General features: G+C 42.9%; 1 protein-coding gene across 5 annotated transcripts in view; it reads right to left on the reverse strand.

Annotated features, from left to right (window-relative positions):
* KDM2B (lysine demethylase 2B) overlaps nucleotides 1-24971 on the reverse strand; it is a 715168-nt gene that overhangs the window by 22283 nt on the left and 667914 nt on the right. For all 5 annotated transcript variants that reach the window (XM_069214908.1, XM_069214905.1, XM_069214907.1 and 2 more), the window contains 2 exons: nucleotides 3085-3248; nucleotides 1899-2060 (listed from right to left, as the gene is read on the reverse strand). In XM_069214908.1, the coding sequence (XP_069071009.1) occupies nucleotides 1899-2060; nucleotides 3085-3248 (326 nt within the window). The remainder of the gene's footprint in view (nucleotides 1-1898; nucleotides 2061-3084; nucleotides 3249-24971) is intronic.

Consider the following 24971-nt stretch of genomic DNA (forward strand, 5'->3'; position numbering starts at 1 on the left):
CTTAGCAGTGTTACGGATGAAGAAGTGTCAGAGACAGGTGTGCAGAATATGTTTTTCCGAAAGCTGGCAGTTTTGAGCAGCTCTGCAAGTTCAATTATGGTATTTGTTGTGTACACAGGTCACTTAACCGGTTACTGCACTGGGTTGTCCACTCAGATTTCTTTTTTAAGTTTATGGTCCTGAGCAGGCATAGGTTAAAGGGAGAAATATGCTGTAAAAGACTTCGTTAATATAACTTCATATCTGATTGTCATTGTGTGATGTAAAGAAGCGGTCACAGTATGTAGCTGGGACCTGCAATGGTGGATGAAATTAAAAGCCTTGGTTGGCCAGCAGATTTTGGCATATCTTTTCAATGAATCCAGGCCTGTTCAGTTGGTGATGCAGTGATGTATTTTCTGTGGACTGGTACAGTACTTGGTGAGGAACATGCCCATTAGCAGTTTTGTCTTTTGTGAATGTTAGAGTTGTCAAGCAGTGAAAGGGAACTATTATGCAGCCTATATGAACTACAATTGACTGCCCAACCGCTGAGGGTTATATTACTATTAGTGTGAGTTATGTATTGTATTTGTATTGCACTTGCATTTATATAGTGCTGAATATCCCATATGAGGTTTTGTGGTGCTTTACATCGGGCAGCATGCTGCTCTAAATCCCAGGATTTGTAGGTTTTTGGTTACGTTTTGGCTACTGGGATTTGTCTTGTTCTATTAAGGAAAGCATGCCACACTTGCTCCAGTTTCTATGTGGCAGGTTAAATTAACATGAGCTAGGTCTGATTTTTAGTGACGAGTTGGGATATGTGAATTCATGCATTGGTTTTCGGTTTTAATTGATGAGCAACAGAAAATTAGGTTACAATGCAGAGCCTGGACTTTTAAACCAGATGTTGTGTTATTTGAAATTAGGTGTGGCTAATCTGCACAGATACAATAATAGAGGTTCAGGCAAAACATACACGTGGCTTAGAATAGGCCATGCTCAAAGAGGAGGCATGCAGAGGGTGGAAAGGACAGAGTGATTTGTATGCAAGAAAGGTGAGTTGACAATTGGAGGTTTTATACCAAGGGCAGTATTCATGCAGTGTTTTAGGAATATTGTGGAGGCTTTATGATATAGCATGCAATATTGTGGAAGGAAAAACCTTGTGGACGTTGCAATACCACTGTTCACCATGAAAACTTAAGCATGCACACACCACCACCACCACCCACTGGTAAATACACTTTAAATATAGTTTCATTTTCCCATAAAATGTAATGGAAGATACCACTGAAACAGTAATGTTGTATTTTCAATGTCTGTGCTAGAGATGCTCCTTCCCTTTCTGCCTGATACTCGGGGTAGGATAAAGGTGAACAGTCCTTTTTTTTATTATAGTGAGTTGGTGTTAAGTAATGCTTCTCAGGGTGGCAGCACTGTGCTTCCTTCAAAATGGAGTACCCACAACATATGCACAATGAAGCACATCAGTGTTGCATCTGGCTAACATTTAGCATTCGTGCAGCAGCAATTAGGCACATAAAGGAAGGACCTGTCTAGAAACTCCCCACCTGAGCAACAGAACAGCAGTCTCACCCTCACATGTCACACGGCCTGTGATAATAGGGTCTGGCTTGTAAAACAGAGATGCGGTTAAGCAATATTCAGCCAAACTTGTACTGTGCTCTGCTGCAGAGAGCATCATGCTATCCAAAAACAAAGATTGTGACATGGCCTCCAATACTCTTATAGCTAGTTCTCTCCATAATGCTTTAAATTGTAGTCTTCTTAGCAAATAAGAATAAAATAAACGCCAACCTGTATCACAAGAACTGGCCCGAGTAAAAATAGCTGTGCCAATTATTTTATCCAAAACCAATACAAAAGTGAATGGAACAAAACATTCAATGTACCTGGTCTGTTGTCTGTAGGAGGGGACAAGAGGTCCCTCATCTGTGCATCTTTTAATCCTTCCACCCACTGCAGATCAAGAGTTCGGAGTAATGGACAACTTGCGCTACAGAGTGCAGAAACAGCAACCCATGAACACCCAGACAATAGAAGGTTTCGAAGGCCTAAAATGAAGGCAAAAATATCAATAAAATAAACACGTGTTCATAACTGATACAAAATGACTGATGACTACTGGTTGCAATATATTTTTTAGCAATTTCAATTGCTAATATGTGCTCGTTTTAAGCAAACTGACAAAAAGGTTAGCAAGATGGACTTTCAGAGTACAACTCAAACCTTTTAAAGCAATGATGAATACATAAAATATGTCTTCACATTATTAGAATTTGAACGACGAATTTAAAGCTACTAGTCTTATTCAGTTATAACATGTATTAATGTTGCAACATACAGCAGTGAAAGGAATAATGATATTTGTGTAATTGATATGCATTACACTGAAATGCAAGGCCAAGACAGGTGGCAGCTCTAGTAAAGTGAACCCATGACCCAAAACACCAACCTGTGAAATACAGTCTAAGATATAATCAGCAAATATGAGGGCAAAATGACTTAAAGAATGAGGGAAGTCAACAATTTTATCTATAATTAAGAGGGAGAGTTGGCTTTTCAGGGATGCCATAGCTGAAGGACATTAACAATTTGGCATGATATTCCCTAGTTGGGACACACAAAACTTTATAGCAAATAGGTAAAAGAATTTCATCTTGCATAAGGGCATAACCTTGTCTCTAGAAATCAAAGTCAGCAACTACAAATCTTTCATAAGAGAATTTGTATTGAGACGTTTCTCCTAACTAAATCAATAGGAAGACAGAACCACTCATAAAAGGCACTAGCTGTTAATATTACATGGTTGGAGAAGAATAATGTATAGATTGGGAGAAGGGGACAAGAGGTCTCCTAAGATTAACGCTCAAACCTCATTCACCTTATTTTTATTTTACAGGGGTTTCCCTATGCAGCCTTATGTTGAAACAATGCAATACACTGACCTCAAGAAGTTAAGAGAGAGAAGACTGTTGTGCCTAATACCTTTGTTGTCTATATAGCTCAATTGTTTCACCATGTCAAGCATCCCAACCTCAACTAGATCAAAGTCAATAATACACTCATGTTTCTTACCTGGAAGCCGATTTATGAGCCAGCTCAGTTGCTTTTTTGAGATATTAGTCCAGCTCAAGTCAAGAGTCACAGGCTGCCTTCTAATGATGCCACTCAGCATAAGTGGAGTGATCGATTTAGAACGGTTTAAATCGATTTTGGTCCACAATCGCTTGTCACAGCACCTGCCAACAACACAATTGTTAGTTTGAGGCCGTTTACCTTTTTGGCCACAATTGTGCTTCTAGCTTGGAAGCAAACACTTCATATGGAAATAAAATAGTATGATATTCTCATCTATAGTGCTGCGATGTGCCAGGTAATTTACTGGTAACCTTCCATTAACTCCAAATCTGTCTCCCTTATCCAGGCGCTTAGTCTTTGAGTGAGGCACTGTATTGAGATTTCCTACAAGTTTTCCAACTATAAATCCCCCATACTCTAAACATCTCTTTCTTTCCCCTATGAAAGAGACTTATGAAAAAGAGATGACCCTCCCTTCCCTCCTTGTCCCAACACGTTTGTTGCCATCCCACAGACAAAACAAAAGATGACAACTTCCAGGACCATGTTAGCAACTATTCAACACAAATCAACTCCATCTGCAACAATCCCATCTGTCAACAGCAACAAACGAGATAATCCTTGTATTGGACCTTAATTGTTGTACTGAACCCTCAACTCTCCCATCTGATACATCTCCAGGTAGCAGTGGCACATAAATATAAATATAGATGTAGTAGTCACTGTAAAAAAATAAATAATAAAAAAATAAAAAGCTTCTGCCTACAGCTACAGGACTGCCTTAATGCCAGCAGATGCACTTCAGGCCGCATTTTGGTCCAACCCACTAGCAATATAAACCAGAATATAAACACAGCCTTAACCCACCTACTTAAGGGCAACAAAGATTTCAAACCACTTCTAGGGCAAACTCCATGAACTGAGATGATGATATGAAAGTATTTAGATAATGGTCCAGAGATCTAAAGAAATCTAGCAGGATAAGTCCAAGGTTCAACCATAGACTGATGCCACACAAAAATGATGGCAAATCCCTATCACAATACAATTGTTTCTCAACCTATGGAGAAGCTGCTGTCAAGGTAGGATCCTAGGATATCACAGATGGCACTGAAGTGCATCCCCAGGTCCTTCACCATATTTAACAGATAATATTACTACTTTGAATGCCCTCAGGGAAACAAGGGTGACCAGGGTTTCCAGAATCACAGCACTAATGTCCCTCTATATAAAGCGTGCTGCTAGATCACTGTGTAGGTAGCTATAAACTGAAGAAACCAGGCCAGCCCAGTGGACCATGTACATGAGAGGGACTTCAGGTCTGTGTGAGATCAACCCTCCACTCTTTCTCCTCCGTTTTTTTCTTTCACGAATGAAATAATATTTACAACCTGAATGTAACCAGTAGAGGTGGGTGAGTGCTTTATGACTTTAATGAAGATTCCTATGATGCAGAACCAGGGCTATGGGCATGTAACCTTTTATTCTGCATCGTAGGGTCGTCATTGATAGGTTGCAAACTAAGAATATAAAAATCAGCTGTTAGGCAGTAAGAAGAAATTGACCGCTTGGAAATCTGTTGCATAGATAAGGACTTCATTTTTTTTTTTTATAACTTGAGCTTCTGATTATCTGAACAAAAAATAATGTCTAGTGAAAGTATGCACTGATTTCCGGGTCACTGCCTTACAGGTGTCAGAAATAGGAACATGTAAAACCCAGGCTATGGTTGGAGCTTTCCCTCTTGTGCACTGGACTTTGGGCCTACCAGGGGAGGTCTATTAGACAGCTATAACAAAGAGATGCATACTACTATCTATCCAGTAATAGATTGTTGGGAAGTAGCCAGCTGTGGTCTAATGTGACTAGTTCACAAATAATTGCTTTGCATTTCTAATCTTTGGTTTTAATCAAGCAGAACCAGAAGCCCCTCCTAACATCAAATGAATGAAGAGCCCTTTCTGCTGGTGGCATAGACACATTTGGGATGAAAGAAGGAAGAGTAATGACTGATGTGAAAATCAGACTCCACTTTTTGGTAATAAGGAACAGTGAGTCCTCAAGACTACCCTATCAGTATGAACACTTGTAAAGGTTTTTACTGCTAATACAGCTTGCAATGCAGTACCTCTCCTTAATGTTGTAACTGCAATTGTATTAAAAATTATTTTTTCATGAAAGATGCTGCAAAGTAGTTCTGTGTGTAGACGCAAATGGTGTTCTCAGTTTATACAGCATTAAGTTGCACTCCCAAGGAGAAGATGGTCTTTGCACTGATGAAAACATTTTCTTTAGATTTTACTGACTTTTTTTTACACATAGGTATCATAAAGAAGGACAACTGATGCAGATATTTTCTATAAGCTGTTACGGCTTACACAAAATATCTACATCAGTTGTCCTTCATATTTGCTACAGATAGCCAAATCTCATTTGCCTAGATATAGCAAATGTGGAAGTATTACATCCTCCTAGCACAAACTGCAAAACAATTCCTATTTTAATGTCTGACAGGATCTTGTGGACAGATGTTTTAATTGTTTTAGTATTTTCATACCATCAGGGGGTAGATTCAAATGGTTGTATTGCCTGATCTCAGGAGCCATGCAGCAAAAATTGATGACTGAAGGCTCGAGTGCTGGCTTTCGTCCTGAGGTCTGTTCAACAGATCTGGTTTGCAAGGCAACCATCTGTCAAATAAGAGAGACAGTTGAAAAAGGTCTGGGTACTAATACTGTCTTAGCCAATCTAGTGCTATTAAAATCCCCTTTGTCCTCGATCTCTGTAGTTTCACAATGACCACTGATATGAATGGAATTGGAGAAATAGCAAAGACAAATGGCATTGAACATTTGACCAAAAGGGCATTAGCCACCGAGTTCAGCTTAGTGCTGTGGAAGCAAAGTCTCTGCTATTTATGACATGGTAAACAGGTCTAAGGATGGAGTACCCCCATTTTTTGAAGTGTCTTCTACAACTTTGCTGCAGAGAACCCCTTTGTGGTTTCCCTCATGATGTCAGCTGAGGAAATCCGCTTCTTAATTCTGTACCCCTGGGATATGTATCACCGTCAGAGATAATCATCTGGGCCGGCCCAGTGCGACATGGTTTGTGCTTTGAGATAACTGTCTTAATCTGGTTCCTCCTTGTTTGCTGGTATAATATATGCTAACGATATTATCCATTTGAATCGTTAAGACCTTGGAGGACAAGAAAAGCTCTGTATGGCAAGTGCATAATTTCCACTTCTAGGAGACTGATGTGATAAGTCTTTTCTCTGTCTGTTCATAGTCCTTGAATTGTCATGTGTTTCATGTGGGCTTCCCACTCCGACAGAGGCGCATAGATGACAATGGACTGTGTCCCTTGAAATGGAACTCCAACAAACATTTTGACTTTTACACCACCATGCCAGTGAGTTTAGTGCCGATGTTTTGAGATGAAGAATTTTCTCACAACTGTCTACTTTTTTAGACCACTGGTCTTCAAGGCTCTGCTGTAGAGGACTCATAACAGTCGTGCAATTGATACAATGTTAATGCAGGATGCCATGGATCATAGGAGTGAAGCAACTTGGTGAGCTGTTAGAAGCTGGTGTCTTTAAGCTTCATGAATTTGTTTCTTTATGGATAATACTCTCTTCTACGAAGGACACATGCTTTTGTTTAAAGTAGCCATCTTTTCTCCAATATGTGCAAGACATGGTACTTGCTTCAGAACTGATCTGCTAATACTGATTTGGAGAGCCAGTTTGAAAAGTAGCCTTGCTGTGTTTTTGAAATCCTGTGCTGCTTTCGACTGAGACCCTGCTTTTGTTAGCATTCATCGAAGTAAGGATAAGCAAATATTGCCCTTTTCCGTACGATAGGCTGCAACTACTGTCATGTGTTGCATGAAGGTTTGTATTGATAGTTTGTCTCCTGAAATGAATCTCAAAAATTTCCTGTGACGTGATGCAGGAATGTGGAAATAAGCATCCTGAAGGCACATAGCCAGTTGTTTTTGTTTATGTGCAGGTTGATTCAATGGAAAGAGCTTTCTGAAATTTTCCTTGGTTATAAACTTGTTGACAAACCAAAGATCTATTATTGGTCTATATTGTTTCGTGTAACAGTTTTTTAGGGTCAGGAAATATCCGAAGTAAACTCCTTTATTTCTGCTGATCTGATGGTACTTTTTTTTATTATCCAATTTTGTAAAAGACAAGTTAGGTCTTTTAATACAGATAGCTGATGCTGGTTTCGTGGATTTGGCAGTGAAACAGCCCTGAAGTGAATTAAATATTCTCTTTGTATAATGTTCAGAACCAAATTGTCTGAGTATTCAGTTTCATTTTTACAGATAAGAGGTTACGGCTGTTCCTACAGGAGTGGCTAACTGTAGAGAGGGAGGGGGAAGGAGGTTGGGTGTAAGCCCATCACTATTTGGGCAGCTGAATTCGTCCCCCTAGAAAGGGATGTTTTAGGGAGAGTTGTATTCTGCTTTTGATATCGCTTATGGTATTATTGTCTTTGCAGTGGTCTGTTGTTCCTGAGGTTGATATGACCAACACAGGGATTGAACCCTCTGATGCGCACAGTCTCTCTTTGGGTCTGTACTGCTGTTTAAAGATTTTTCTGTTCTCCAGACCAACGACCTTAAGGGTCTAATTTGTTTTTCATTCTAGGCATATCTTCTTCAGTATGTTGTTCGTAGAATGTTGAACTCGAAATGAGAAAATTCAATTTTGTGTTGCGCATCAGGATAAGGACAGGCTTGGCTGTGAAGATCATCTGAAAGAAATTCTGTGACAGTAGCTTGCTGTGGCAAGCTCAGCAGAGCCTACTGCTGCGCTCACTACCAGTTTGGAGACCAGGGACCCATCCTTAACCATCCCCATAATGCTTGGCAGAAGAACTAATACACTGAGGGGCTATGATTGATGGGACACATGAAATACCAAGAGATTCTGCTGAGGGTAGCCACGGAGAGGGTGTGCAGGCTCTAGTTTCAAGCGAAGCAGGCACTGGAAAGCTGTGGTCAATGTGTATTGTTTGCACAAAAACAGAATTGTGTAATTGGGGGGCACGGGGTACATGGCTGCTCAGTCAGAACAAACTGCTGATTTTATGACTGTTGGAAAATTCAATTAACATATCAAATAAAAGCCATCTCCCTAATGGTTGTTGGTGATGTTTTGGCAAGATATTTCAGCCAGTCCCATATCTCTCTATAGTATCTGCCAAGAACAGCTGTAGTGGTGCCATTCTTTATGTATGTGGAGCTCTTACCACACATCTTGCATCTTGTCTCATTCAACCTGTTGCTCTCCCTTTTTCTGATGGAGCAACTGAATTCGGCGCAGATGCATGTTTTCGTGTGACTGCCATGGCTATGACTGACCTCGGCATATAATCAGGCTGGAGGAACTCATGGTTTTGCAGAGGTTAATATTTCTTTAGAAGGCGAGGTGTTTCCACTTTGACTGTTGTTGAAGTTATGCATTTCTCCTCTGCATTGTCCAGTAGACCCAGTTCCAGAGGCAAACAATTTTTCGGCACTGCTGTTAATAGTTTTCTCCAGAATGACTGACATCGCTGGTTAAGGTGTCTCTAAAGCTATGTCAAACTTCACCGCTCGTCTGGCGAGCACCGCCTGGAACAAAAAATTATCATCTACTAGAAAGACTCTGGATATAGGCTGAGCATGGGATGTAAGAGTGTGGAAGAGTGTGATGAGTCAGAGTAGGAAGACTGATTGTGAGCATGATCTAGGTCTTCCTCTAGCAGACTTGCTTATGGGAGCTGTTATAGTTGGAGAAGAGAGCTCCGCTTTCTCAATGAAGACATGGTGGTTGCTTTTGAGGTATTTTTTGGTGTTAAGAGATCCAGAGATGTTAGAAGCATGTGAACTGGATCCTGAAATGGTATGATGGACAGTGTGGAAGAGGGGCCAGATCTGGATCAGCAACCAAAAGGAGTTACCATGGTCTCTTTTTCTTCCCCGCTTATCTGGAGAAGGAAGTGACTGGGCCACAGGAGAAACTCTGTTAGATGACAAAGACTGTCCAGATTGGAGTGATAGAGACCGTGACCAGACCTCTGAAGTTGCTGGAGATGGTGACAAAGACATATGTTTTTGACACTAATGGACTGTGTGCCAACGGATGTCTAGGTCTCTTCAATGTTGACGATGTGCTTTCTTCGATCTTGGTTCTTTGAACCAGACCAACTATTGAACATGATGTGTCGCTGTCAACAGTGTTTTTCATGATGTTGATGCTGAGTGTTTTATGCAGAGTGTTTTGATTACGACAATCTAGAATGGCATCTGTGACAAGAATGAGTGACTGCTGAGCCCTCCTTTGAAGGCGAACATGTCGGAGCAGAGCCTCTTCTCTTTAAAGCTCCCTCTGTAGGAGCTTTTCCTGGAAGGTGGCAGGCTGAGGGACTGACCTTTCAAGCCTCCTCTTCTTTTTCCACCCTCATGTCTTGCACTATGCCTCGGAGCCAGATGCCTCCCATCTTTAAACATTCTTACAGACATTTTCTTACTAAAGTCACACAGAGGAAGATACAGGAAAGCAAACCACACAGATTTTGTGGGCACCTATAACTGCCTTCTTCCTTCAACATGCAGGGCACTTGAAAAAAAGAGGTGACATTCCGACTAAATACTAGTCGGTGAGGAAAAAAAAAATAGCTCCACTTGACAGGGGCTGGTAAAAGACTTCACGCATGAAAGTGTAGAACGATTTTCTGATAAAAAAATATTAAGGTATTCAGAAATCTTACACGAACAAGTTGGAAAAAGGAACTGGCTCTGCAAGGCAACTGCAAGTACAAAACATTGTGGAAAGGGGAGCATCTAGGGTTCTCAAAGGGACAGGTCTCCTATCTCTACTCTTAATGCAAGTGTTAGACCTGGCAGCCTTAGTGTGGTCTTACCCCAGAATGTTTGCCTTTTTAGCTCCTGTTTTGTGGCTGTATCTTTTTGCTGGCCTTAGGACTCCGAGCATTTTACTACTGCTAACCAGTTCTAAAGTGCATGTGCTTCTCCCCTAAACATGGTAACATTAGTGTATCCACAAACTGCATATTCGCTTTACCTCTAAGTTCCTTGTAAAATGGTATACCATAAACCAAGGACCTGTAAATTAAATGCAACTAGCGGTCCTGCAGCACTGATTCTGCCACCCACTTAAGTAGCTATGTAAACATGTTTCAGGCCTGCCACTGCAGAGCCTATGTGTGCAGTCTCACAGCCATCCCGACCTGGCATCTAAAACTTCTTGCCAAGCCCAGCACTCCCCTTTTCCTCCATATACGTCAACCCTAAGGTAGGCTCTAGGTAGCAATAGGGCAGAGTGCCATGTAAGCAAAAGGCAGGACAGGTACCTTCAAGTTTTCCATGTCCTAGTAATTTCAGTTTCACCGAAACCCAAGCTAGAGGCTGAAAGATCAGAATCATAGCCTAAATATCCAAGACTCTCTTTTCGGGAGGATAGGCCCAAAACTGTATTGTGTCCAGAACAGCTCTGATGAAAGGGAGCGTCTAAGAGAGTCAGATGTGACTTCGGCATGTTTATAGTGAACCTCAATGTGTGCAGGAGGTTTGCCGTAGTCTGAAGGTGGGAGACAACTTTCTGGGGCGAGTCCGCCTTCAACAGCCAGTCTTTGAGGTATTAATTCAGAGTTGCTGTTGACCCAAATTATTTGTAATCAGGCCGTGTTTCCAACTGGATATCCTATCGCCCAATGGTCAGCTTTTTTGGACAAATTTGCAACTATCTTTCTGAAAACCATTATAAGTTTCATCAGTATAATGCATAAGTAAAAGCAAAAAACAGAGAGAAAATAAATATAACAACTGTTATCGCTCTAATGAGGAAAAAGAGAAATAGGCTATTAAGACTTGCAAAAAAGAATACAAACGATCTTTGTATTCAGAAAGAGCTAAAAGGCACAAATAGCCTATATAGGAAACAGATGTGGGATAAAAGAACAAGGAAAAAGGTAGGATTTCTGGGTAAAGGCCTTATCTCTAAGTTAAAAAAAAAAAAAGGAACTCCCAGGCTTTTTGGAAAATGGTAAACAATTTAAATAAACCCTCTATGATTTTGACTAGTTCGGATATTTCTGAACAATCTTGGTATGATTTTCTAACACATTATTTTAACCAAGCAAAAGCTAGTGTTGAAGTGGTGTCGAGCCAAGGGGAGTTAATAAAGCTTCACAATCCGAAACCGCCAAACCTTTTTCCAGCCCAAAGGTTAAAGAAGGAAATGGCCACTTGTTTACTGTTGCCCAGATTAAAAATAATTTATTAATTAGAGTAGACAGGCTGGTGCACCGGGTTCAAACAGGGTCCCTAATGCCCTATATAAAACAAACCCATGTTTTTGGGCAGAGAAGTTGGCTGAGGTATTTTAATAATGCACTGGAGTTTGATGTTATTCGAAATTCGTGGAAGGGTGCAATCATCCACCCAATTTGTAAAGGTGGTACACATACCATTCACAAGAATTATGGCTTAATCACCCTAAGTGACTCAGAATCCAAATATTATGCTGCCTCCCTTTTGACGGGACTCAAGAGCTGGACAAACAATAACATAATTCTAGTCAATCAGACAGGTTTTACCAAAGGGCCAGGAACAGCAGTTAATATTTTACCTCTTACCACTATTATAGATAAATGTATTCAAAATAAATGTCCTTTGTATGTATGTTTCATGGACTTCAAATCTGCATTTGATCTGGTTCATCGTGGCTAGTTATGGGCAAAATTAACCCAATGGGACATACCAGAGCAGTTATTAAGAGGTATTCAGAAGTTATACACTGCCAATTGGATTAGAGTTAAAGTAGGGGACGGCTCGTTTTTATCAACAAAAATTAAGACTGAACGTGGTCTGAAACAGGGTTGTGTGCTCGCGCCTTATCTTTTTAATCTATTTGTATCAGATGTATCCACTATGTCAAATGGGGTAAATGCGCACCCTCCTAAGATTGGGGAACTCTATTTCAAATTTGGTCTATGCGGACGATGTAATACTTTTAAATCACACCAAAATAGGGTTACAATGACTGATATTGTAATTAATAGAATTCGCTGAACAAAGGGGAATGGTTATAAATGAGAAGAAAACAAAGACTATGGAAATAAGTAAAATAAATAAATAAATAAATACAACGTATAAGTGGTATCTTCAAGGCCATGGACTTGAACAAGTAAAACACTATAGATACCTGGGGGTAATATTTGATGAGAAGGTGTATTTTACTTCCCAGAAAACTGACATACTGCTTGCCTTTCGTCCCCAGAAAAGATGTTTAGATGGCCCGAGGTATTGCCCTCTGCTTCAAGTTATAACTGCTAAACTAGTCCCTAGTATCACCTATGGTAGTGAAGCTTTGAGGGGCAGGGATGCAGCTACCCTGAATAGGATAATCGGTAAAATCGTCAGAGTTCTTTTTCATCTTCCAGTAAATGCATCCCAGGCCCAAATTAGGTTGGAGTTTACAAATCAATTAACCGCTAGACAGGGTGCATATATATAAAAGTTTGGAAACAGGTTCAACAAGCAAAGGGGAGTGGGTTAAGTCAAGCACTCTGGCAGGAGCGGGGTTCAAATCCAAACTCTCCATCAGGGGTATATTTAGACACCGCCTTAGACAATCTGAGGGCGACGTCCTTGTGGGACGAGAAGCTTTCTCTCGACAGTAAAAAAATATATATATATATATATGAATCTTATTACGAAGAAAAAGTCCTTGGTTATGGACAAGGGTCTTCTGGCCGACCAATCGCACTCCTGGGTTATAAAAATGAGTATAAAACTAACACCACCAGCAGTACCCAGAGTCAGGATGGTCAAAGAGGGTGAAAGATCTATTTATTAAATATCGATTTGGCCTTCTCCCAGGATGTTCTGCTATTCCCCCCTCACCCCTCAAGGAACGCTCTAATTCAAATTCCCCCTGTATTTTATGCGGTCATGGAGTTGGGAACCTTATACATTGGATCTGTGTATGTTAAGGTTTAAAGCAAGATCACAGAAGATATCTTAAAGGGCTTTTAAGCAGAATAATATACGTAACATGTAGGCAAGCGGTAATCGGCAGTTTTAAATCATCCAATTTTATCTTAAATGCAAGACTAACATTTTTCAAGCCAGGTTGCCAAAAAAATGGATGTTCAAAGTAAGTCGAATTTGAGTGAGGGCACGTTATGAGGTGGTGGTCTTTTAGCATGTTAATCGATATTAATTTACAAGGGCGAAGTGCAATAAGGTGGTCAAGGCCTGGTAGCTGACCTACAGAGTACTTGGACCTAAATCAAAGTTATTGGTTATGTGTACTTCTTACAAATAATATTAGAGGTTAAGATTCATGTATAGAGGTCAAGTAAGACTAACTTACATTTATATTTATGAAATGAATTTGCAATGGAAACATTTTTAAGTGTTTTTATAAGGATATTATTTAGAACTTGGTACTGTAAAAAATATTTTTTTATGCGATTCTATGGTATTTTATGAAATGTGTATTGTGAATTTTATCTTATTAGGGACGGTGTAAAGGTTCTAATGAACTATTATGCACTTTAATCAATAAACAGTTGTCGAGGTAGGGGGGAAGAAAAAACCCCAACTTACGCTGATGAGCTGCAACAACTGCCATTACTTTAGTGAACACCCGCGGGCGCTGGTAAGGCCATAGGGGAGCACGGTAAATTGAAAGTGCTCATGACCTACCACAAATCTTATGGAAATAAGCGAACGGCAAGTCCAACGCTACCATCCCCTCTTCTGGGTCCAAGGCAGACAGGACCTGAGCCAGGGTGAGCATTTAGAATTTCTCCTTGAGGAAGAGGTTGAGGGCCCGAAGGTCTAGGATAGGATGTAAACTGTTGTCTTTTTGGGGCATCAGAAACTATCAGGAATAACAACCACAACATACTTCTGGCGCTGGGACCCTCTCTATGGTTCCTTTGACCAAGAGAGCTGTGTCTTCCTGGCGGAGAAGAGCCAAACGTTCCTCCGGTATACGCTGAGTGATGGAGGCATGGCTGGTGGGGCAGATTTGAATGGGAGGGAGTAGCTCCATCTAACGATCTGCAAAATCCACCTGGCCGTAGTGATGGATTCCCAGTGGGGCGGGTGATGGCAAATCCTGCCGCCAGGCGGACCAGAGAGAGGGGATGGACTAGGAAGGTTTGAAAGCTGGGACAGGGGTGAACTGGGCAGACCTCTGGTTCCATGTGGGATTCCACGTCCCTAGCCAGCGGCTGAACGGCGGACTGTTGGGGACAAGGGGCAGTGGAAAGGCCGAGGGACTGAACCATAACACAGGAGTCCTTGATCGTCTCCAGCGCTGAGTCCGCCTTGTCTCCAAAGAGTTGGGAGCCATCAAAGGGCATGTCCATGAGAGTCTGTGGACATCCCCTGAGAAACCAGATATACGTAACAAGACATGGCGCCTCAAGGCCACCGTTGTTGCAACCAATCTACCCAGCGAGTCGGTCGTGTCCAGTCCACATCGGATAGTGAACTTTGCCACGTCTCTCCTATCGGTGACAGCTTGGAAGACGATAGCACGGGCCTCCTCTGGTATCTGCGGCAGAACCTGCGTGACCGTACCCCACAAAGAGTGAGTATAACTGCCTAAAAGGCATGCAGTGTCCACTGACCACAGCGTGAGACTTGTCCATTGACCGCAGCGTGAGACTGGAGGAAGAAAACCTCTTCTTCCCAAATTGTTCCATCTCTTTTGATTCCCTATCCAGAGGTGTTGAAGGGAATACGCCAGAGGATGAGGATGCCTGAATAACAAGGCTCTCAGGCATGGAGTGTTGGGACAGAAATTTAGGGTTGTTTGGGACAGGCTGATGGCAGCGTGCGATTGTCCTGTTCACAGGAGCTCGTGTGTGGAGTCTGGACCAAGTACCCAAAGGACATCGGTGAGGGCTTCATTGAATAGAAGATGCTCAGGTGTGGAAGCCCCTGGTTGAAGCACCTCTGTCAGGAGATTAGTCCTGACCTGAACAGTAGGCAGCTCAAGGCCAAGAACCTCAGCTGCCCTACTGACCACCATGGCATAAGTTGCTCCCTCTGTCGTAGCCACAGTAGGAGGAGATAGCATGCCAGCATCTGGAGAGCTATCCAGACCACTGGCCTCGCCCAACTCCTGTGCCCAGTCCAAGTTAGGGTCATCCTGGTATTCACAAGGGTCCAGGGACCCCTCCAATCCTTCTCTGAATTTGAACCCATGAGGAAGTCCGAATCCAACCTGGGGTGAATAGACCCCATCGAAGGAGGCGGCGTCAGTCGACACCGGTCCAAGTCGTCAGGAATTAGGATCGGGTTGACGTAGATGGTGGGGAAGGTCTTGATGGTACGACTGGCGTCAGTGCAGGTCCGAGAGCGGATCTGTAGGGGACTACGGTGGCTGGAGCCGCCGGCACAGAACCCGAAGGCCCCCAACCGAACCCCTTGGGCACCGTAGCAGGGTCGGGCTGCCCGAAAATGAGGTGCATGGCCTCATAAAATTCTTTGAATTTGGCAGGGATCGCCTTGGCTCCCTGAAACTCGGGGAGGTGCGGAGCAGACCCAAAAGCAGGCTCGGAAGACAGAGGCGTCGAGCGTCGATGCTCCTCCCGCATCGCATCAGCCGAGCGATGGGGTGAAATCGAAGGATGATGGGATTTCTTCGACGACGACTTCTTACCTTGACCCGAAGACGAGTGGTGGTGGCTCCGTGACCGGTCTTGAGACCGTCCCCTCTAGCGAGACCGGGACCTATGCAGACTCTAGCGCTGGGCCAAATAAGCTTGAGGGACCGCTCCCTCAAGGCCTTCAGGTGCATGGCTCGGCACTTGGAGCACGACTTCAGGTCGTAGTCGTGCTCCAGGCACTACAAACAGACTTGACGCAGATTTGTCACCGACATCATGTGGCGACAGTCCTTGCATGGTTTAAAGGTGTTCTTTGGGGACATCCCTTGACGCACAAAAAAAAAAAATATATAATAAAAAACACAACGCGACAAAAGAGTCGAAGTCGGTCAAAAATTGACCAAGGGTAGCTCTCTCTGGATCAGCGCGTGGCACGGAAAGAAACAAAATGATGTCACTGGGCTGAGGCAGTGTCTATGTAGTACTCCCGACGTCATCACGATGACTAGACGCCAACGACACCTGCAGAGTTGACCGACACCACCAACAGACACGCAAGGATATTGCTAATAAAAATAAATCTCTGGATCCAGTCCGACACCTGGGAGAAGATTCTAAGGTAAGGAATCTGCAACTAGAAGTCTCTATCAGATTTGCATGACAGTGTGCCTCTGTGGCAGGTTTAGATCATCAAGAATGCCTCATGTTTGTTCTTCAAGCAGCTGTGCTAAACTAACAACTCCATAACCTCATACTGGGAACAGACATTCATACCTCTCTGTACTTCAGGGACAGCTTCACAATAAAATAATTTAGCCAAATAACATTTCATGGGCGTTTTGAGACAAGGGACAGAAAGAAAACTACATCAAGTAAGCTTTCACTCGTGAGCAAAGGGGACCGGAGTTAGTTCACCAAGATGGTTTCTGAAAGTAATGAATAAGTTACTTATCTTTGGTAATGCTCTTTCTGGTCGATAATCTAACCACAGATAATTCACTTAAGACTAGATAGCAAACAAGTACCTCCCAAAGGTGGAGTGTCTGTGTCATGGTCCAAGGAGAATTGCAGAAGCGAGAACGTAAAGAATCCTGGAGTTTGGACCTGGCATTCAAGGCAGCAGTGCTTCATGAACGTATGCACACCTGGTTTTACACTCAAAGGAATATTGAAATGCAATATTTTGCAGAGGATAACCAACTCTAATCACTAGTCTAAAAAAAAAGAGCATAACTAAACTGATCTTCAACTCGTAAACTGATTTCTAATCCATAATTCTACATAGTGGCGGCTTCACAGACGGCTTGCCATGTTGCTCAAAATAACAACAGATGTTGCCTCTGCTCCCACAACGTGTGCATAAATGTCGTCTAGAGGAAAAAAACAGCAACCTTGCAGCATTCTTAACTAATAAGCAATAAAGGCTTTGTAGAGTTGTTTCTCAGGAGAGGCAGGATAAGCGATGAACAACCTGTCAGGATCAAAGCCCTATTCATGTAATGTGAAAGCCAACATCTAACATTATGAATATTAAGCGTCCTCTCAGGTATGAAGGACGGATGAGGGTGGTAAGAGAAAGTAAAGTCTCTTGGCTGACCCGAAAATAAATAATGACAGGTAGGTACGATGGCAGCTCAACAAATCTGCAGTTCGAAGTTGTCACAAGCAAAATTCTTCAGTTAATGAGATGAAGGTTACTTGTGGTCAATAGCTGAAACTGTCCAGGAATCAAAAGTGAAAGGATAAAATTAAGATTGCATTTCAATAGTGACCTTCAAAAAGGAGGAAATGCAGTTACAACCTGCAAGGGAATAAAATCAGAATGTAAGTGGTTTCCAAAAGCGTACATGTAGGAGCTGGAGGCCTTTTTGGATTACAAACCCATTTTAGTGGAAGTACATAATGCAATGTGCAGGAAAGCAAACTCATGTCTTCACCTAGACCCAGTGGCAAAAAGAGTGCACTTTACTCCAACAGATTTACTCCTTGCAGCATGTAGAACAGGCATGTTTTATCAGAAAGGCTTCAATAGCCAAAGTTTTTTAGATTTCTGAAGGTCAAGGAAAGCAATTATGGTCCGGGTGCAAAAACACAGTCCTGCTAAACAAAGGGGTATGAACTCTGCCGAAGAGATAACGATGATTATACCTTCTGCCACTTGGAACAAGTTCAAGAAACAAAATCATTTTTGCAACAGAGGGGCTGGCTACCAGGATCACATCACAAATGGATGACCGTGGTGGATTATCAGGTAATATGTAAATATGGCCTGGGAGTGCATTGCGGAACAACCTTGAGCAATTCATAAACAATCCTCTTCTGCTGGATAAAAGATCATGGCCAAACGAAAGGACAAAGAAGCAAAATGTCCAACTAAGCCTAAGAAATCAAATGTAGGACTCATAGGAGTGCAGCTCTCTCCTGCACAAAGGAAAATTCGTTCTGGTGGACTGAAGGATGCTACCGGAAAAAGACACACATTTACAACACCCAGCTTCAGAAATAACAACCCAGAGGGGAATTGCATGGAACTATGGAATCCCAATGGAAATTATTGAGAAAAAAAAAAATAAGGAGTTTTCTGAGCATCTCTGAAAGCGACCTCCTTCCACGTGAGATCCAGGGTCAAAATATGTGGTTTCACGGTCACCAAAGGTATTAGAGTTCAGTGCACTCTCTCCTTAGTGGTTGGTTTGGATCTTTTCAAATAATGTGAGTGAGCTATTATAAAGTAAAACTGTTCTGCTCTTTAATTCTATAGAAATCTGACTTTACTAAAGGCATATGATTACTGTCGGACTCTTAGCTCAAAGACAGAGAACAAATCAAGCATGTGGATTTACCATACATCTGGGGGGTGGAAAGGGGAACTGGAGACATGCTAAGTGTAGGAAGTTGGCTCTGTATGCACTATTTCAAAGTAAGGAATAGTATGCACAGAGTTCAAGGGTTCCCCTTAGAGATAAGATAGTGGCAAAAAGAGATAATACTAATGCTCTATTTTGTGGTAGTGTGGTCGAGCAGTAGGCTTATCAAAGGAGTAGTGTTAAGCATTTGTTGTACATACACAAGCAATAAATGAGGAACACACACACCGAGACAATTCCAGGTCAATAGGTTTTTGTATAGAAAAATATATTTTCTTAGTTTATTTTAACCCCTTTGGTGCAGGCACCAGGGATCTTCTTTGGGGGGGTCGGCCCCCTCGTAAACGGGCCGCCCCCCCCCCCGGGGGCAATAATTAATCATTTACACAGTTTTGGGGGGCGATCGCGCCCCCCACAATTAAAAAAAAAAACTAAATAAAAAAAAAATGGCGGGGTCGGCCCTTGGAACACGGGCCGACCCAAGGGGGGGGGGGAAAAAAACATGTAGTTTTGCCTGGGGGGGCCAATCGCCCCCCCCCCCCCCCCCAGGGTAAAAAAGAAAAAAAAATTTTTTGTTGGTCAGCCCTTAGGGTGACCATCAATGGGGCCAATTTTTTTTTATACATGTGTGCTTTGGCAAGGGCAAGCACACATGTATAAAAAAAAAGGTTTGTGACATGAGTGTCGTGTTTTCTTTCTCTCTCTCATATATATGTGTATATATGTATACACATATATATATAGATATATATATATAGATATATCTATATATATATATCTATATATATATTATTATTATTTTTTTTTCAGGACAAGCATTGCAGCATCCATGTGCTGCTTTTCTGACTTGTTGGTGTGTATCTGGGCTTCTAACAACGCCCACCTCACGCCCATCACTACCACTCGTTCGTGGGCTTGCCCTTCAAAAATCCTTTGATGACATTGGAAAATGATTTACCTTTGTCCCTCCTTGGGGAGGTTTTGTTACCGCCTTGGCCATCGCCCCTGGTACAAGGCTAAGTGCACTTTTGCAGTTATGTTTAACTGCGAGCGAACTTCTTTTCCTTTTGTGTAACTCTTCATATGATGCTCATGGTGGCCGTGGCGCTGTGAATCGGCTCTCTTATGTGAAAGTGTTTAACTTTCAATTATCAATTCATGTGGCAAGAAAAGTTGGGTTAGGATATATATATATATATATATATATATATATATATATATATATATATATATATATATATATATATATATATATATATATATATATATATATATATGCATGCATGCATGTCTTTTCTGTAGTGGCAGTTGCCATAAAGTAGCTGAGTGGATTAGTAAAGGCAAGCGTTACCTGCGCTTTAAAACAAATGTAATGCCAGGGGGACTATGGAGATATGAGTGGCACTTTTGCTGGGTAGTACTGAGGGAATTAGAAGAGGAGGTAATGGGAGGCAGAGCACCAAAAATGACTGTTGCACAGGGTGTGTGGTAAGGTGAAGTAATACATTCTTTTTTTGTTTTTTTCAGTAAATCTGCAGAATTGGAGAAGAAGCGAAGGTAAGGTGACGACATTTCCTGTTGTACACAACAAACATACGCACACGCAATTTTGTGACTATCTGCCTTCTATGTAGGCTAGTAATTTAGAGGGACAGTTTAGCCAGTTGCAGAGATGGCGTCTCGTTGGATGACTGCTGATCAAGCCCTAGCTCGGGTTATGGAGGACAGTTCTGATGTAGGCTCAGAGACTGAGACAGCAGACACTGAGACAGCATCTGAGGGAGAGGACAATGGGGCAGATTCTGGGAGTGATTTTTCAGTCGGCGGAGTCCCATCTGACGACACCTCTTCCAGTGAGTCTGAAGGAGACAATGACGACATCCGTGCTGTCCCTTCGCAAGCACATTCGGGGCAGCGGGACCACATTGGGTTAGCCGAACCCAGAGAGCACGTGCTTGCTACCGCAAGCACAGAGAGAGTGCTCTCTTGGCAGCCCCAAATTCCACCTTTTATTGGTGACACTGGATGTAAAGTCGATACAGCTAACTTTTTGCCAGTCGACTACATCTATCTGTTTTTGGATGTTGACTTTCTTCAGAAAAGTTGTGCAGCAAACAAATTTGCGTGCAGACCAAATTCTGAGGGAGCGCGGAGGCACTCTAGGGCCCCGTTCTAGGGCACGCCAGTGGACTCCCACTTCGCTGGCGGAGTTGAAGATATTTTTGGGCCTTACACTCAAAATGGGGTTAGTACAGAAACCCACCTTGCAGTCCTACTGGACGACTCGCACGGTTTGGGTAACTCCCATCTTCGCACCATACATGAGTAGAGATTGTTTTTTGCTACTGAAGCGCATGCTGCATTTCAATGACAATTCTGCTGCATTGCCCCGGGACCATCCAGATCATGACAGGTTGTTCAAAATTCGGCCTGTCGTGGAACATTTGTCTGCCAGGTTTCCAGAGATATATACTCCTGGAAAGAATATAGCAGTCGATGAGTCCTTGATCCTGTGCAAAGGACGGCTGCTTTTCAGACAGTACATTGCAAGCAAAAGAGCTCGCTATGGCATAAAGCTGTACATGCTGTGTGAGCTCTACTGGCTATGTGTACAGCCTGAGAGTGTATACAGGGAAGGATTCTACCCTAAACCCTGTAGGTTGCCTTCCTGTGTTAGGGGTCACAGGTAAGATTGTATGGGAACTTGTCCAGCCACTTCTTCACAAAGGTTATAACCTTTATGTGGACAATTTCTATACAGGAGTAGAGCTGTTCAGTGAGCTCTACAAAGCTGGCACTGTGGCCTGCGGTACAGTTCGTTGTAACCGCAAAGGATTCCCGCGGGAGCTTGTTTGCAAGAAGCTCCAGAAATCACAGAGTACTGCATTGCGTTCTAACGAACTGCTCGCAGTCAAGTTCCTAGATAGACGTGATGTATACGTGCTCACTACAATTCATGATGAGAGCACTTCTCCCATCACGGTTTGGGGTCAGATGGCCGAAGTCCACAAGCCCATCTGTATACTCGATTACAATAAGTACATGGGTGGAGTGGACAAGAACGACCTGGTTCTTCAACCATACAATGCGTGTCGTAAAACTCGCACTTGGTACAAGAAACTGTTTACCCACCTGATTCAGATGGCAACATATAATGCGTATGTTGTTTACCGTCAGACAACAACAGGAAGACTCATGACTTTCCTTGACTTCCAGTTGTCTGTAATTGAAAGCCTCACTGCTGTTACAGAAGAAGCAGCAGCCTCCACCTCATATGTTCTGGAGGATGTGACAAGGCTGCAGGAGCGACACTTTGCTGATCGCATACCTAAAACACCCAAAAAGGATCGTCCATGTCGTCGCTGTAAAGTGTGCTCAAAGCATGGAAAGCGGCAGGAGAGTCGGTATTACTGTCCCCAGTGTCCATCACAACCAGGCCTCTGTATCCCTACTTGCTTTACGTTGTATCATACTAAAGCAAAGTTCTGGGAAATCGACTGAGGTTGAGCTGCTGTTGGGTAATCCTTTCAGTGGCAGTGCATGGATACCGAACGTCCATGGGCCACTGCTTCGTTAGGCAAGGAGCCACAGAATTTTACTTCATCATGGACTTCCTTTTGGCGTGGTCGGTGTTCTGTTCAATTAACATGCATTTTTTTCTCCCTACTGCATATACTAGTGGACAGAACATATGCCACATTGCCATGGAGTACCCTTTCTTCACCTGCATGTCTACCTTACTTTCAACAGTAGATATGCTCTCTCAGTTCGAGGAATCACTTTGTAGGGCATACTTGGAAGCCCCCAACTTGCTTCCACAAACTAGTATAGGTTCACTTGGCTATTATACAGGATTAGCCAGGACTCTGATGAGAACAGAGACATGGATGGGTAAGGAAAGCTTATGGTAGGAGTGCCTTCACAGGGTTATTGCACAGGTAGAAGGCAGATAGTAAAGGTAGTACAGATGTACATCATCTACACCTATGGATTCAAACCCATTGGTGCCATCCCAGCACTGAAGGAGAATGACTTGTATAGGTCAGTGTTTGACCTGCTTTTCATGTTCATCCTCCATCAGAACTTAGTAGATGTTCAGTTTGCTGTATAAGTGCATTATAGTCACATCACTGCACATAATGTTGGCTGGGACATATGCTACGTTCTCACGGACTCCCCTATGTACCAAACACTACCCTTTTCCATAGCCTATGACCTTCTCTTTAGGGAACATCATGAGAAATCCCCAGCATGTCTCCCTTAGTTTCAAAGGTAGATATGCTCACTCAGTTCGAGGAATCGCTTTGTACGGCATACTCGGACACCCCCAACTTGCATCCACAAACTGGAAGGAGTTGGATTTAGCACAGAGAGTGCGTTAAAGGCACATGAAAAACATGTCTTCCTGAGCCTCCGGTGGCTGTCACAGGAGTCATTAGTAAAGGTTTGTTACGCATGCATTTGGTAATGTTAAGGAAGAAGGAGGCAGGTAGCCTATGACCTTCTCTTTAGGTAACAGCATGAGAAATCCCCAGCATGTCTCCCTTAGTTTCAAAGGTAGATATGCACACTCAGTTCGAGGAATCGCTTTGTACGGCATACTCGGACACCCCCAACTTGCATCCACAAACTGGAAGGAGTTGGATTTAGCGCAGAGAGTGCGTTAAAGGCGCATCAAAAACATGTCTTCCTGAGCCTCAGGTGGCTGTCACAGGAGTCATTAGTAAAGGTTTGTTACGCATGCATTTTTTTTTAATGTTAAGGAAGAAGGAGGCAGTTACTTGACAGGTGGTAAAATGTAGTCAAACTTATTCCGTTCTGTGGCGTGTGAATGTGATGGGCCCTTGTCTGGCAGCGGTAAGTTAATGTGAGTGGAGTGATTGATTGGATTGGGCCCGTGGCTGGCGATATGAAAGGGTTGTTTGTTGTGCGTGAATGGCGTGTGAATGGACCATAAAGAGGTTGGTGCCTGGACGCGGCTTTATGGCCCACCTTCAGAAGGCTTGGTTTCAATATTCAGATACTTTGATAAGTAATCATGCTTTGAAACCATAATTTCTGGTGGTGCTAAAACCAACCAGTGTGAGTGGTGGGTTAAATTTAACAAACTAGTACCAGGGGAGTCCAAGGGTGCAGGACTTGCATGGCTCTCACCAGTTTTCCTTCACCCAGAATCCCCTTGAAATTACATTATGTGCTTAAAAAACACATTTCCTTGCATTTCAATGAGCAGAAGTCCAGGGATCTGCAGGGATCCTCAAAATTCCTACCACCCAGTGTTTCCCCACTTGTCCTGATAAAAACACAACCCCGCTTGTGTGCCTGCGCCTAGTGCATGCTTCAGGAATGAATCACTCCAGGGTTAACAGTACACCTCAAGCAATGACTACCATTGACCCTTGTGTGATCCATTCCTGTTGCGGGCGCTAGGCCTACCCACACAAGTGAGGTATCATTTTTATCGGGAGACTTGGGGGAACGCTGGGTGGAAGGAAGTTTGTGGCTCCTCTCAGATTCCAGAACTTTCTGTCACCGAAATGTGAGGAAAACTTGTTTTTTTAGCCACTTTTTGAGGTTTGCAAAGGATTCTGGGTAACAGAACCTGGTCCGAGCCCCGCAAGTCACCCCTCCTTGGATTCCCCTAGGTCTCTAGTTTTCAGAAATGCACAGGTTTGGTAGGTTTCCCTAGGTGCCGGCTGAGCTAGAGGCCAAAATCTACAGGTAGGCACTTCGCAAAAAACACCTCTGTTTTCTTCCAAAAATTTGTATGTGTCCACGTTGCGCTTTGGGGCGTTTCGTGTCGTGGGCGCTAGGCCTACCCACACAAGTGAGGTATCATTTTTATCGGGAGACTTGGGGGAACGCTGGGTGGAAGGAAGTTTGTGGCTCCTCTCAGATTCCAGAACTTTCTGTCACCGAAATGTGAGGAAAATGTGTTTTTTTAGCCACTTTTTGAGGTTTGCAAAGGATTCTGGGTAACAGAACCTGGTCCGAACCCCGCAAGTCACCCCTCCTTGGAATCCCCTAGGTCTCTAGTTTTCAGAAATGCACAGGTTTGGTAGGTTTCCCTATGTGCCGGCTGAGCTAGAGGCCAAAATCTACAGGTAGGCACTTCGCAAAAAACACCTCTGTTTTCTTCCACAAATTTGTGTGTGTCCACGTTGCGCTTTGGGGCATTTCCTGTCGCGGGCACTAGGCCTACCCACACAAGTGAGGTATCATTTTTATCGGTAGACTTGGGGGAACATAGAATAGCAAAACAAGTGTTATTGCCCCTTATCTTTCTCTACATTTTTTCCTTCCAAATATAAGAGAGTGTGTAAAAAAGACGTCTATTTGAGAAATGCCCTGCAATTCACAT

The sequence above is a fragment of the Pleurodeles waltl genome, chromosome 11 (genome assembly GCF_031143425.1).
Source record: "Pleurodeles waltl isolate 20211129_DDA chromosome 11, aPleWal1.hap1.20221129, whole genome shotgun sequence".
NCBI classification, from domain to species: domain Eukaryota; kingdom Metazoa; phylum Chordata; class Amphibia; order Caudata; family Salamandridae; genus Pleurodeles; species Pleurodeles waltl.